The sequence below is a fragment of the Rhineura floridana genome, chromosome 4 (genome assembly GCF_030035675.1).
Source record: "Rhineura floridana isolate rRhiFlo1 chromosome 4, rRhiFlo1.hap2, whole genome shotgun sequence".
Lineage (NCBI taxonomy): Eukaryota > Metazoa > Chordata > Lepidosauria > Squamata > Rhineuridae > Rhineura > Rhineura floridana.
Window position 1 is genome coordinate 143,509,722 of NC_084483.1, and position 14,720 is coordinate 143,524,441.

Below are 14,720 nucleotides of genomic sequence, written 5' to 3' on the forward strand. Positions count from 1 at the left end.
TTTATTAAAAATTTTTTTAAAGTCGTCACTCCTTCTACACTGTCTGCTTTCCACTGGCGCTGCAGATGACACCTCCCCCTTGCTCCAAACGAGAGGGGAGGCCTTTTGAAGCGCCAGAGCGTCTTTCAGGTGCACTAAGGGCAGGCATCTGCCTATAAAATACATGGGAGATGCCAAAGAAGGCTGAGGGTGGAGCTACCAGGAAGAAGAGGGGATTACTGTCACTGATTCCTGTCTCCTTGCACTGCCGCCACTGGCAACGGCCTTACTTAGAATGAGAGGAGAGGGCTTTTTGTGAAGCAAAAAGAAGCAAGCCTGCACAGAAAGGCTGCTTTCCCACTTCCTTCCTGGCAGCCAGCCTGCCTCCCTGGGGGGAGGGGGTCACAAAAAAAATTCAGCTTGTAAAGGGGGTCCCGTGCTCATAAAGGTTGGGAACCACTGCTCTATGCCAAACATGGACACATCCAGAATCACAGGTTTCTTTGGCTGTATTTGAGTGCATAATTTCCAAATATTCCAAATGCAAAAGTCCATTTTTCAATTTTACAATACAACCTCCTTCATCTAAAACTTGGCAAATTTTGTCACTTAAAAAAAGTTCACCTTGAAGCTCCATTATTTTAGTGGCACTTATTAAATTATCTTTAAATGCTGGAACAAATAGGCAGTTTTTCAGTTCAAGCTCTCTGGTGCCTGATGCTGTGATTATATTCTGTGTGTGAGGGCTTAGGTTCTTAAACAAATTTTTATCATTTATTAAATGGGCACTAGCTCCAGTGTCAATTAAAAATCTGGTTTTATAATCATCATTCCATCAGATACATAGTAACTGGAATGCTTCACTTTAGTTTGGCTATGTTTTTCTCTCAGCTTGCTTTTGTTTAAAATCAACTCTTTCTCCTGTCTCCCTTCTAGGAGAATCTCTTTGAAGGTGATTAGAAGATTTGCATTTGAAGCAATTCTTCCTTTGTTTGTCTGTACTGTGCTGTGGCTTTGGGACATAACTCATCTCTCTATCCTGCCTTTGGTTGCTGTTTCTGCCCACAATAAAATTTGCTTTTTCAGACAGAGCTTGTTCCTGTCTCTCTTTATAGTCCTGATCTTTCAAATATGACATATTCTGATCTCTCTGTTCTAGTATGCAAGCCGCCATGTGATGACATTCATTTAGAGAGGCCAGGAGTATTACTTTTTGTAAATCTTCATCCAACGATCTACCACATATTTCTAATTCTCAGAGCAGACTTGTAAATCTCCATAGATGTATATTCAGATCTAGAGTGGTAGACTGTTTCAGCGTGTACAGCGACTTATAGAGAATCATCACATGATTATTAGATTTTCTCTGACACATTTTGTCAAACTTTTCCCATATTTCCTTCACATTCCTACAGCCCATGCAAACATTTAGCACCTCATCTGATAAAGCAGAAATAAGAAGAGACTTCACTTTGGCATGCTTACACGTCCAGGATGCAGTGGCTACTTCATCTGCTGCTGAGGGTTCAGGATCAGTCAGGACTCCATGCGGATTCTCCCCTTCCAAAAGTGCCATCATTCGGAGACTCCAAATCTCATAATTGTCCTTCTCCAGATTTGGGATGCTTGTTTTAGGTGTTGATTCTTCAGCTGTGGTTTCCTATCTTTTGTTCTGCTTTTCTTTCTCTAAGGTAGTCTCCTTTTGATCTCTTTGTAAATCACACACAGTACTTAGCCTTTTTAGCTTTCAAGCACAACTTGCAGTTCAATTTAGCTTAATGGGCGGCCATAACCCTTTCTTATAGAAATATGTATATGCAGAGTGTTTCAGCGGTCTGAGCTGCATGTGTGCCAGTGTCTGTATTTACCTTAGAAGCAGGCTTTTACCCTGCATTTAGATCACTGAGACTTAAGACTTAGTGAAATAAGAAAAGCTACTTTATTTATAGAAATACATAGTAGATAGGAAAGACATACTTATTTACTTATTTATTTATTATTATTTGATTTATATCCCACCCTAACTAACTAACTAAATTGGAGGCGCAATGCCCAGACTTTGGTATTGCCCTCATGGCTCAGGAGAGAGAGCAAAGACAAAGATGTCTCCTCTCTCCTTGGACAGTCAAAGAAAAAAACAAACGAAGGAGGGCAGGTCAGCTTCCCTGAGCATATCAGTTTACAACAGAAGGAAGTTAGGTAGAGCACAGTGTCGTGCTGTGCGGAATTCAGCCAGACCCACTGCTCAGCATAAAGCACCAGCCTGAGGCTTGGATGTCAGAAACAAGACAGGTTCAGATGCAGAAAGTATTAAGAGTCTTTATTGCACCTAGTCTGTGCATTACACGGTTTTCCAGCTCCTTCCAGACTTCTCTCAATCCAACTCCCACCGAGTTCTACTGCACCCCCACAGTTTGCTTTCGGTTTTCCACAGCAGTATATCGCTCACAGTGCCCTTGGCAGCCTCATCTGCTGTCTGACCTTGGCACGTCTTCATCGCCAGCCCAACTGGCTTTAACTCCATAATTGCTGTTTCTCAACTGTCTTTGTGGAAACACTCACTAAACTCCTGAGTGGCCAACACACAGCACAGGTAAAGGCAGGCAAGCCTATCCAGCTGGAGGACCCCAACTCTATCTTCCTTCTGCAATACAAACAAAAGAACCCAAACAGGAGTTGCTCTTGCCCCACTTCCAACATGAGAGAAGTTCACATATCTGACATGAAGGGAAATACAAAACAACCACAGTCATAGCCTTTGTTGGGCTCACTTCTCAGTGCCCAGTTCTAATAAAATCACAAGCTTATATGCTCCTATAGCAAGAAAAGGGGATCCAATACAAATGTCATTTTATATCTCTTCTTCTTGAATCACCGTCTACATCAAACTGAAATGAAGAAGTTATGTGGATGTTCAATTAAAAGTCACAACAACTGACTAGGAGTTTTATATGGAGAGTAATATATTTCCCACCAGTCACTGAGAATGCTCATTTCCTTGTTCCTTCTTTTTGAAGTTAGATGTATGGGAGCAGGACGTTGTGTAAGTACATGTCTAATGAGACCTGCCTCGTTCCTACTCTGGACAAGTTCTGCCAGCCAATATAGACTTTTTAATTTTGTAAAGCAAAGATTACAGTCAGATTTTATTGCAGGTTAAGGCTGCAACCCAATATATACTTCAGTGGAAGTAAGCCCCATTGAACTCAATGGGACTTTCTTCTGTTCTGCGTAGACATGCATTAGATTGTGCTCATAGCTGCTTATATTTTATTGTTGGGAGTGGTTTAATTATTATTTCATTTGACATTGGCTTCAGTAATTTTTGGAAATCAGTGAAAGGAAGCTCATAAAATGTATAAAGAAATAAAATTAACATGATCCTTACACTGCAGTTCTCAAGATATTTATTTAGATGCAAGTCCCACCATGTTCAAGTTTGTATCAGGACACACATCCTAATTATAACAAAATGTTGGATAACTTGGACACAGAAGTTGTGGAATTCTTTCTTATATATTTTTCAATAGGTTACTGACTGCATCTATTTGGCATTACTAAAATCTAGGAAACATTGGTACTACTTAAGTTTTGTTGCAGGAGACTGGACTAGATCAGTGTGATCCCCTCCAACCAGCAATGTAGGGGTGAAACCTTTTATATATTAATGAAAAAAAAGAAGTGTGAGGGATGATCTATTTCATTAATTCCTGCTTTTCTGCTTTCATCTCTCACACTATAATCACAGATATATTTTCACAGAAGTAAGCCTCATTGATTCCAGTAGTATACACTTCCAAGTGTGTTTATGACTACAGCCTAACTAAGTGATGTGTGTTGTTTACAAAATGCTCATCCATTTTCAACTATGTGTTTGAGCTCAATATCATTAGCCTTTGGTGAGTTTTAGGGTTCAGTTGTCAATCTGAATTGTTTCAGCTGTGGTCAGTGAAGGGATTTCAATGTAAATAGTTACAAGACTGCAATTTCCGTCTTTTAAATAAATTTGTTTTAACAATTGTCAAGAGGAACACTAGAATCAAAATGACATGTAGCCCAATCCTATGCATATTTAGTTGGAAGAGTATCTCAGTGAGTTCAACAATCACTGTCCCTTAGGATTGTTGTAGCTTCAGACATTTTTCCTCAACATGATTGCACAGCAGTGTTACCCTATAGGTGTCACTGTTGCCCAATTACATAAGAACCTTATAAGGAAATATGAACACTATACTACTGAGTGATACTATGCATGAGTGGATAGAGAGCTGAAGTTGGATCACATCCTGTGAAGGAGTAGGATTGTGTGGTCTTGGACAAGTCACTAATGTCCAACCTTCTTTTTTCCTCCAAAAAATGGGAATAATTTTGACAAATCTCACAACAAATGTATAAAGAGGAATTTTGTAGATTTAACATGTTTGAAATAAATCAATGTTCCTTTCACTTCAGAACTCATTTTTACTCACTGGGATTCTGCTAAAGGCCAACACAGATGAACACAGGAGCACCTAGTGGGAAGGGGAGACAGCAGAAACCTGGCCTCCAGCACTGGCATCGCCGCAGCTTACCAGAAAGGAGAAGGGAAAGGCGGTGGGAAGGTTAGTGCTGTACAGACATATATGTGGGGCCAGTTTGCCACTCCCACTGGTGCATCTGCACAGCAGCAACCTCCTCGCAGTCTCACCACTCTCCCACCCAGTAAGCCACAGCAAAGCCACTGCCAGGAGGCCAGGTGCGACTCTCCTCCCCATTGACTGCTGCTACATGAACAAATAGAGCAATATGGTGGCTGCAAAAATCTAACCACATGGAGCTGTTCTCCATGACATCACAAACCCCCACACTAAGGGTATGCCTGGTATGGAGAAAGTCACCAGTTCCATGTAGCAATCTACTCCATGTTAAATGAGTCAATCTCCACATGGTGACATGTTAAGTAGCCACCACGTGCATGACTGCTCATGTGAGTGCATGGATTTCAGCTCCATGGAAGGGGTTCTTTGAAACTGTAACATATCATCTCTCTTCCCATTCAACAGTACACATCAAGCTCTTCAGGAGGAGAAAGCTCTTGTGAAGAAGGGAGAATGCGAAGACCAACCCAACTGAGACCTTTTCATTCTCGGAATGTTGTTGATCCAGACTTCCCCATTCTTCATTTGTCAAGTGACCCAGATTATTCTTCTAGCAGCGAACAATCATGTGACACTGTCATTTATGTTGGCCCCAATGGCACAGCCCTTTCAGACAAGGAACTGACAGATAATGAAGGCCCTCCTGATTTTGTCCCCATAGTTCCTGCCCTTCAGAAAACCAAAAATGAAGGCAAGCTGGAGGACATGAGTGAGATAGCCCCTAACACCTCTGAGAGAGACTGCTTGAAGTGCAATACATTTGCGGAACTCCAGGAAAGGTTAGACTGTATTGATGGCAGTGAAGAGACAGACAAATTTCCTTTTGAAGAACTGTCTGTTCAGTTTAGCTCAGACCAAGTGACCAAGTGCCCTATGTCAGGCCAAGAGGCAGAGCTCAGTAACACATCAGAGCCAAGCAAGGAAGAGGACTTGGCAGGCTGCCAAGAAACTGACAAAGATGTCAGGGAAAATCTAAATGCAACAGCCAGCAAAATTCAGGGAAGTCACTCACCAGAGGTTCCCACTCCTCCATCTCCTAGGAGTGTTACAGGCAGCCCTAGTAGCCAGATTAACTGTTCCCAGCAGTCCCATTGCACAGATCTACACAGCAGCCGAGAAAGTCTTCACACCTGTGGCTTTGTAGAAAGCAAACCTCGGCCCATGGGTTCACCACGGCTTGGTGTTGCAAGCCTTTCCAAGACATCGGAGTACAAGCCACCAACTTCTCCTTCCCAAAGGTGCAAAGTTTACACCCAGAAAGGGGTATTGCCCAATCCTGCACCTCCACCATCATCCTTAAGCAAGGATTCAGGGATGGTGTCCAGTGAATCTCTGATGCAGCCAGAGATCTGCACTCCTCCTATTGGAATGAGCCCACAGATCATGAAAAAGTCAGTGTCTTGCAGCTGTGCTGATTATGGAGATTCCATTGACAGTGGAGAACAGCAGCAACAACCTCTTTCTCCTGAGTCAAAGAACAAGATTTTGAGCACCACCATGGTCACGGTGCAGCAGCCTTTAGAGCTAAATGGGGAAGATGAGCTGGTATTCACCCTGGTTGAAGAGCTGACCATTAGTGGGGTTCTGGAGAATGGGCGGCCGACAAGCATAATCAGCTTTAACAGTGATTGTTCTGTGCAGGCATTGGCCTCTGGTTCTAGGCCAGTTAGTATTATCAGCAGCATTAGTGAAGATCTTGAATGCTATGCTGGTACAGCTCCTGTATCTGAGGTCAGTATCACCCAGTTTATGCCTCTCCCAATAATGGGACTGGATCACAAAGCTGAAGAGGCTGAAAGCAGGCGCTCATCTATTAGCTCGTGGCTGAGTGAAATGAGCACTGGCAGTGATGGTGAACAGTCATGTCACAGTTTCCTAGCACAAACCTGCTATGGACGTGGGGAAGCACTGGCAGAAGCTCCTGTTTCTGAGCTTGCAAGAGCCGTACAGAATAGCAGCACAATTTATACAAATGACAACCAAAAGCCAGCAACTGAGGATATATTTGTACTGCCAGAGGTGGTTGACGAAAGTCTTAATAAAATGTCACCTAGCAAAAGTTGTAAAATATCAGCCCTGGGAAAGACTATGGTCGCAATATCAAACACCACTAGCCAAAGCGGTTGTGAAAGCTTCATTCCCATGAAGACAAACATTACCCTTTATCCATGTATTGCTGTTAATTCCTTTAAGGCACAAGAATCTTATGAGGCCATATCGGCAATATCATCACCAGCAAAAATCCCCCTTCCTCAAGAGATGAAAGACTCCAGTGTAAGAAAAGAGATAAAGTTTGATGATCCTTGGCTAAAGAGGGAAGAGAGTGTGAAAAAGGAAAACAGTGTCCCCAAATCTGAAGCCATAAGTCAGCAAAATAAGAAGCAGAACTCAGCAGACAGGCTTAGTAGCAGTAGTGGAGAGACGTCTAGCTCCCCAGGAACTGAAAACCTGAAGAGGGTTGTAGATGGATGTGAAACAGGACTGCCCACTCCTGCAACCCACAGCCCAGCTCATTCTACTGAGAGCTTGAAAAATGGAAGCCTCACAAGAGGGCTTCAGAAATCCAACAAGCTGGAGGAATTGGAGGCGGTTTCCTATCATTACATTGAGGAGAGCAATGTTAGCTGTTCGGTGGCACCCCAGACTTCAAAAGCTAGCCTGGAAAGAAGGATTGCATCTCCCAAACACTGCGTTCTCACACGTCCAAAAGGAACGCCACCATTACCTCCGGTGAGAAAATCTAGCTTAGACCAGAAAAACAGGGCCAGCCCTCAGCACAGCTCTTGCAGTAGCAGCACCAGCAGCCCTTCAAACCAACCAGCATCTTTTTTGGGTAGTTTTCCCGATGAGCTAAATGGGAAACAAAAGGGTTCCAGTGTGGAGAATGGTAACAATAGTAGCAGTAAATTATTTAGTGCCAAACTTGAACAGCTGGCCAGCAGAACCAATTCCTTGGGAAGGTCCAGTGGGAGCCATTATGAATGCCTGTCACTGGAAAGGGCAGAGAGTCTGTCATCTGTCAGCTCCAAGATGGGTCCTGGGAAAGACACCACAATGCCCAGAGCTGGGAGGAGTTTCAATCGCAATGCAATGTCCTCACCAACAAACTCAAGCACTTCTCAGTCTGCAGGGGCCTCGCCAAAGGCCAGTCAATCAAAGATCTCTGCAGTGAGCAAACTCCTCTTGGCGAGTCCTAAGGCTCGAAGCCTGGCTGCCTCAACCACCAAAACACTTAGCTTTTCTACCAAGTCCCTTCCTCAGTCTGTGGGACAGAGCTCAAGTTTGCCTCCCAATGGAAAGAATATGTCCTGGTCTACTCAGTCTCTCAGCAGGAACAGGGGCTCTGGTCTCTCTTCAAAACTGCCCCTTAGAGCTGTCAATGGAAGGATTTCAGAACTTCTGCAAGGAAGCACCGGCACCAGAGGGCTGCAGTTGCGCAGGAATTCAGACACAGATGAGCGCAGTGCCATTCATGGAGATGAAAAGCCAACTCTTCATCTGCTGCCTTCACCTTACAGCAAGATCACTCCACCAAGGAAGCCTCACCGCTGTAGCAGTGGCCATGGAAGTGACAACAGCAGTGTCCTTAGTGGGGAGCTGCCACCTGCCATGGGGAAAACAGCCTTATTCTATCACAGCGGAGGAAGCAGTGGGTATGAAAGCATGATGAGAGACAGTGAAGCAACGGGAAGTGCTTCCTCAGCACAAGACTCTATGAGCGAGAACAGCAGCTCTGTCAGTGGGAGGTGCCGAAGTCTCAAAAATCCAAAGAAGCGGTCAAATGCAGGTATGTTCTTGGATGCTCACATTGAGAAATAATCTTGAGACATGCTAGGTTAGTTTCAGAGTAGCTTACCTTATTGGAAGAATGCGTAAATCTTCCATAGGAAATTGTGGCATCTAAAGGTGCTTAACTTGGGTGGGACTGTGCAGAAGAGGATGAGTGTGACTGAAAGAACCCATGGAGCATTGAATTGTGAACTGGAATAATATGTGACACTTTTGAGTGCATTTTTCCTACTTAACATGGCATGGATGTTCCAGTGAGAATTTTCATGTTTGTTGTTACATGAGTAGATAAGTAAGAACCTCAGCTCTTCTCTTACACCAGCCTCCTCCGGCCTGGTGCTGCCCTCTAGATGTCCTCTACTATGTTGGAGTAGGCTGCCTTAAACCATATGTTTTTATTATGATTTATTCTTCTGAAAGAGCATCACTAGCCCATCTTTACTTATTTATTGCTTTGCATTAAGTAATCCAGTTAAGCACTGTCCAATGCCCTTTTTAAAAATGGTGTCCTTCATGGTTGTTATTACCAATGGACGTATTTTAACAAAATGCTAGTTCTACTGTCTAATTTACTTTATCACTTTTGTATCCCCACTCCTTTCCTCCAAAGTGCTAAGGACAATATATATGGGGATCATCCATTTCATCCTCATAACCCTGTGAGATAGTTTGCATTGGCAATGAATGACTCAAGATCACCCAATGAACTCCATGGTAGGAGTTCAGCCTAGGTCTCTGTAGTCCCAAGTAATTTATTTTATGGTCCATGTATGGAAATATAAATTTATCCTCTGTGGTATAGTGAATAAATTCCAACACTGTATCCACTGTACCATACTGAATCTTTGAAAGTATGGTTGTCTTTTGGTACATGAAGCACAGATTATGTGACTTTTGTAGAGGCAAAAGGAAGTAGGATAGTTTTCCTTGAGAATGGCTGTAATTGCAAGGATCTGTGTTGGGGGCAAGGTGTTGGTGACTTTTTAGATGTTGCTCCACCATGCAGCAGCCTTTCCCAACCAGTGTGCCTCCAGATGTTGTTGGACCACAACTCCCATCAGCCTCAGCCAGAATTGCCAATGGCTGAGGCTGATGGGAGTTGTGGTCCAACAACATCTGGAGGCACACCGGTTGGGAAAGGCTGCCCTACAGCATTCTTTTTAGGTGAGATGAGAAGAAAGGAAGCAGATGTTCCAGTGAGATGGAAGAAGGGGGTCACATATTCCTTCTCCTCTGGACCACCCATCCAATAAAGCAGAAGTAAACTAGCAGTAGGCTGTTGGCCAATTTCTTGCAGAGCACCTGAATTATTGCCACCTTGGGCTCCTGCTGGGAGGAAGGGTGCGATATAAATCAAATAATAAATAAATAAATAAATACAAAGCACTGGAGCAGATGAACTTTGGTCTGGTCCAGCAAATAATTCTTAGAGATGTTGCTAAATTTCATAATTGTCTGGTTCAGAATATGTATTTGCTCAGCTCATAATGATAAGATGTATTATGGATGAAATATCATTTTCCAGATACATTTTTCTGTGGCTTGGAATATAAAATGATATTCTACAAATGTGCTGACATTCAGGCAGCTTTATAGGCACATGAGCAAAAGTATGTTAAATGACTTGAGATCCTTTCATTGATTAGCTAAGCAAAAGTGGATCCCACAAGACAGAAGTCAGCCCACCCTTTACCCCCTGCTTCCAATGTGCTTTTAGTGTGCTGACAATCCTAGGAAGCAGCTATCACCCATACAAATGATCAAACTATAGTAGGGTGAGTATCAGGGAGACTTTCAACATAAGCCAGGTGAAGCTATTTACTAAAATGCTTGCCTGACCTTATGGAAGGACTTCATGGGTGAGGGGGATATATATATACCCCAACCCTAGTGTAACTCACTTCATCATGGGAGTCTTTACTTTCCTATAATCTCAGAAGAACTCTGTTCTGAATTGCTGGCCTAGAAGGTATGTGAACGTATTGAAAAAGCAGTGGTTTACTATAGCCATGACGGTTTTCATGTTTGTTCTGAACATGTTCTCAAATCATTCCTCAAGTAAGGGAACGAACTTGTTCAATCAAGGCTGGCATACTCTGGTTAGATTTTTTATGCTTGGCACACTCTAGTTAGATTTGTCCTGTTATGAAAGAAGATCCTTTGTCTCTTAGTTTTTGAGAAGAGGCTAAATAATCTGTCAGGGATGGTTTAGGTCTAGTAAATTCTGGCATAATGCAGGTGTTTGGATAACTCAACCCTTAAGCTCCCATCCAGCACTCAGACACTCTCTCTGGGAATTGCTTGCCCTGTTACCCTAATATAGCTTGAATCCATTGACTTTCAGCAGAAAGTGTAAAGCTCATCTTTCCTGAATTGTGCAAAGAAGCGTATGTGTAAAGGAACAGGGAGAAGTTAAAGATTAATTTTGAGCTTGAATGCATCTATTTTTATCACTCACCTTTTAAATGAATTGTACGCATTTCTAATTAAGCCTGGAAGTAACAGGTCATGTTTAAACATTTTGTCAGTGCTTAATTTTTAAAAAAAAATCTATGCAAAGATCTTTTTTCTCATTAAATAGTTGCTTGTCAATTAATAGTCTTCCACTCTTTACAGCATGTTTTCCCCTTGAGTTCCCCTCCCTGCCCCCCCCCAGCAATATAATCATAATTCTGTATTTGGTGGAAGCCTAATCTTTTACATGTCAACAGATTTATGAGGTCATAAACACAAGATTATGACTGCAGCACTGGGCCAAGATTAAGCTGGAATGGAAAGGAGAAATCTGTTAGTATTAACATGTGGATAAGAAGACTCTTACTTGAATTTGTTTCTTTTAAGGCAGATCTCTTTTCCTTAATCCTTGCCATTTATAAAAGATTGCCATTGTGATTTAAATATACATATATATGTTAAAGAACCCAAGGCATTTCCACTTGGATAGTATTTTAAGCTATGGTGTCAAGAGCACTGGACCCTTCCTGATTTGCTGTCTTGGATACGCATCGCTATAATGGATATGGTGCTGTAGATGTGCTCATTTCAGGTCAGGTGACCTTGTCTGGTTTATTTATGATTATTATTAACGGAAATGCTAGCTGTCAGGTGTGATCAACATGAATCAACAGAGAGCCCCTTTAAGAGAGGCCACAAAGACTTTTAAGGAAATCACCAACAGTCTTGTCAGGTTTCACAATTACTTTTGAAGTCCTCACACAGATTAGAGAAACAGATTTCTCTCTTCTCCTGGCCTCCTGGAGATTGTGCTCTTGTTTTCTTTGGGTTTTTCTTAAGTGCATTACTTGCGTATACTATGGTTTTTAGAAACTAGGCATCAAAGGGTACATAGCAGATTTTGAAAGACAAGACCAATTTACCTTTCAGTTTTACTCCTGGTTAAATCTCAGAATCTAAGCTTCATAAGCACAGGAAGCTGCTTGTTAGCTACCTGACTGTTATGCAGCCTAAACAAACACCTCATATTTAATCATACATGCAGACACACAAGCACGCACACGCGTGCAGAAACACACATACATCTTTCTATTAGTTACTAACCCCCATGTTCCATATGTTGATTTTTCTTAGTGCTTTATTAACAGGGGGTCTAAACCTTCCATTATTTGCTGCTGAACCCTAGTATTATCCACCCACTAAAACAATGAAAAGACAATTCATGGCAGGTCCAGTATTCAGATGTAGTAAATAACATCTAGCACTTGTCCATCCTTTTTCATTATATTTTCATTCATTGGGCTTCAAACTTGTTTTGTATCTAATTCTTCTTTTTGTGCTTCCATTATATAGATCAGGAGGCAGAAAGAAAGCAGTTGAGAGAGAGAGAGAGGCTCCAGTCTTATGCACAGCTACTTGGGAAATAAGAGCCAGGCCTACCATTAGATTTCAGCTGTTCCTGGCTCTTTGGCCTTGAATTCTGTGGACTAGACCACACATATCCTAATGTCACTGCCATTTTCGAGTAGCCGAGCGGAAGATTTTAGTTATAATTGTCTTCTTGTGACAAACCTTTCCTCCCTTGCCACCTTCTAGCATCTGGGCAGCTGTTTATTCTCTGGTTTCCTCCTCCCTCCTGTTAACCTCTGCCCTCTAAGAGTGGATAGGCGCTATGGTCACTTTTTGTTCAAATAGGAAGGTGTGATTAAGTAGCAACAAGATAGCTTAACTAAGGAGGCAAGACTGACACATATATTAGCGTGGCCACAAATCGTTAATAGGAAACAATTATATTTATTCTGAACGTAAAGTGTGATTCCTTGTAAAGAATCATGATTATACTAGCAATGAGGCCAACCCGTGATCATGGCTTTATTTTATTTTATTTCTCACTTTTTATAAACTAAAGACTTAAAGTGAGTTTCAACAATAAAATCAATACAAATGTAATTCATAACAAAAATGACATTGAAAATCAATAATAACACACTGAAAGTGATCATCCACAATCAGTGGCTCCACCAGGGCAGGACTAAGGGTCACAGAGGTGTCCAAGGTTCTGTTCTCCCCCACTGCCCTCATTCTTCCACTCCTCCTCACACCTTCCCCAAACATGTCAAAATTGTTTCTGCTGCTGCAAATACAGTGCGGTTCACTCCCCCTTGCTCAGAGCAAGGTGGCCCAGGAGAGTGTCTGTGCTACCACTGCTTTGCTACAGCAGTTATAAAACCTTTTTTTTAAAAAAAAATAGTGAAAAGTTTATCCTTTTAAAAAGTTTACACTTCACTGATGAGGAGCGTGCTTGCTGCCTTGTCTGTCTGTGTGCTTTGGGGCTCCTGGATCATACTAGAGTTCTTCACTCTGATATGTTGCATGTCTTTAGAGATGTATACCACTCTCCTTCTCTGTACTTTGGGACATTTCACGGTCTGATGAGCTAGGACCTAGAACATGTCATGTTAATGTCATGGTTAGCAGTCTCATCATGTGATTTTTAAAAACAAATATTAGGCTGGGGGATTATTGTTATTAATATTGCCGCACGTAGGGAGGTCTAAGTCTCCTCCCCCTTGCTGCAATCTCTATGAAATTACACACACACAGCAGTTAGCACTTTCCCCTAATGCTAATTATCACAAAACTATTTCCCACACTCTGATGTGGTTAGCAATCTCACACACACACACACACACACCATGCCACTTATTTATTTTTAAAATAAAATTATTGCTAATCATGTTGTTGTGTAGTGAGGTCCTTAGTAGTGGAGTGATCATATTAAATATAGTGTTGTTTTTTACATCTTAGCTAACCAAAACACATTTGTGATTAAGCTGTTAGAAGTCTCTACCAGAGATGAATTTGACTCTATTACAGTGCAATCCTGTACGACTCTATTCAAAAGGTCATGGGACTAATGCCCGCTGTGCATAGGTTTGCAGCCTTAGTCTAAATTTCCATTGTTTCCAGGTGTTATCACTGCAAGTGCATGAGTCTTCGAGGGAAAACGAAAATAAGAACACAACAGAATGCAGACCTATAATTAGATTTACCTTATACATCAGACTGTCAAACATACACTTAAGCTCTCAAATACTCTTCACAGATACCTTGGCCTTTTCTTACGTGCTATTTATTGGCTTCCAGTTCCTGTGGTGTTTCCAATCCATAGCAAGCCCTCGAGCATCAAATGAATATCATTTGCAATAAGATGAGGTTTTCTAAGAAATATCTTCCTTAGGCACCCCCACCCCGAAAGTTTATTTGGTTTGTATAAAGCAGGCCCATGCCCATTTTTATGTATATTTAGCTAGATCAAATGGGTCTTGGTCTGCCTGAAAGTATGAATAATTATTTACTGTAATGCTGATTCAGGAGAGAACCTGTTTTCCACCATTAGGAGCATGTGCTTTCATAGGTTTCATGATTGTCTGTACTCACTTTCTTTTTAAAGATTTTTGGTTTTCTGTAAAGCAGCTGGAAATGTGCGAAGTACACAAGACAGGACTTGATACAGGGGAATCATGCTTTGGTTTTTTTAAAAAATAAAGAACGGGGCTTCATGGTCAGTCTTTAGAGTGCAGCTTGTTACAGATGGACAAAGGGCTCCACTGTACTTTGCTCCTGGTTGACTGAGTGCTGGCAAGGGCTGGGCTGCACACTTGGCAGAGACATCAAGGACAGGGATAATGAAGCATATAAGAGTTTATATGGCTGCTTGGAGAGAGAGAATCTAGGTTCTCTAGTTTTGGCTAGTGGAGCTTAACATGGCCTCAGGTTATCTTGCATGTCAAATAGAAGCAATGACCACATCCTTAGAAAGAAAGACCCAGTCAATTCAGTGTGGCTCCTGGAAGGCAG

The 14,720-nt window shown here is 42.0% G+C and overlaps 1 protein-coding gene across 6 annotated transcripts in view; it reads left to right on the forward strand.

The window, feature by feature from the left end:
• The window catches only part of KIF26B (kinesin family member 26B), a 406,835-nt gene that overhangs the window by 357,723 nt on the left and 34,392 nt on the right, over positions 1 to 14,720 (forward strand). For all 6 annotated transcript variants that reach the window (XM_061624637.1, XM_061624633.1, XM_061624632.1 and 3 more), the window contains one exon: positions 5,022 to 8,403. In XM_061624637.1, coding sequence (XP_061480621.1) covers positions 5,022 to 8,403 — 3,382 coding nt within the window. The remainder of the gene's footprint in view (positions 1 to 5,021; positions 8,404 to 14,720) is intronic.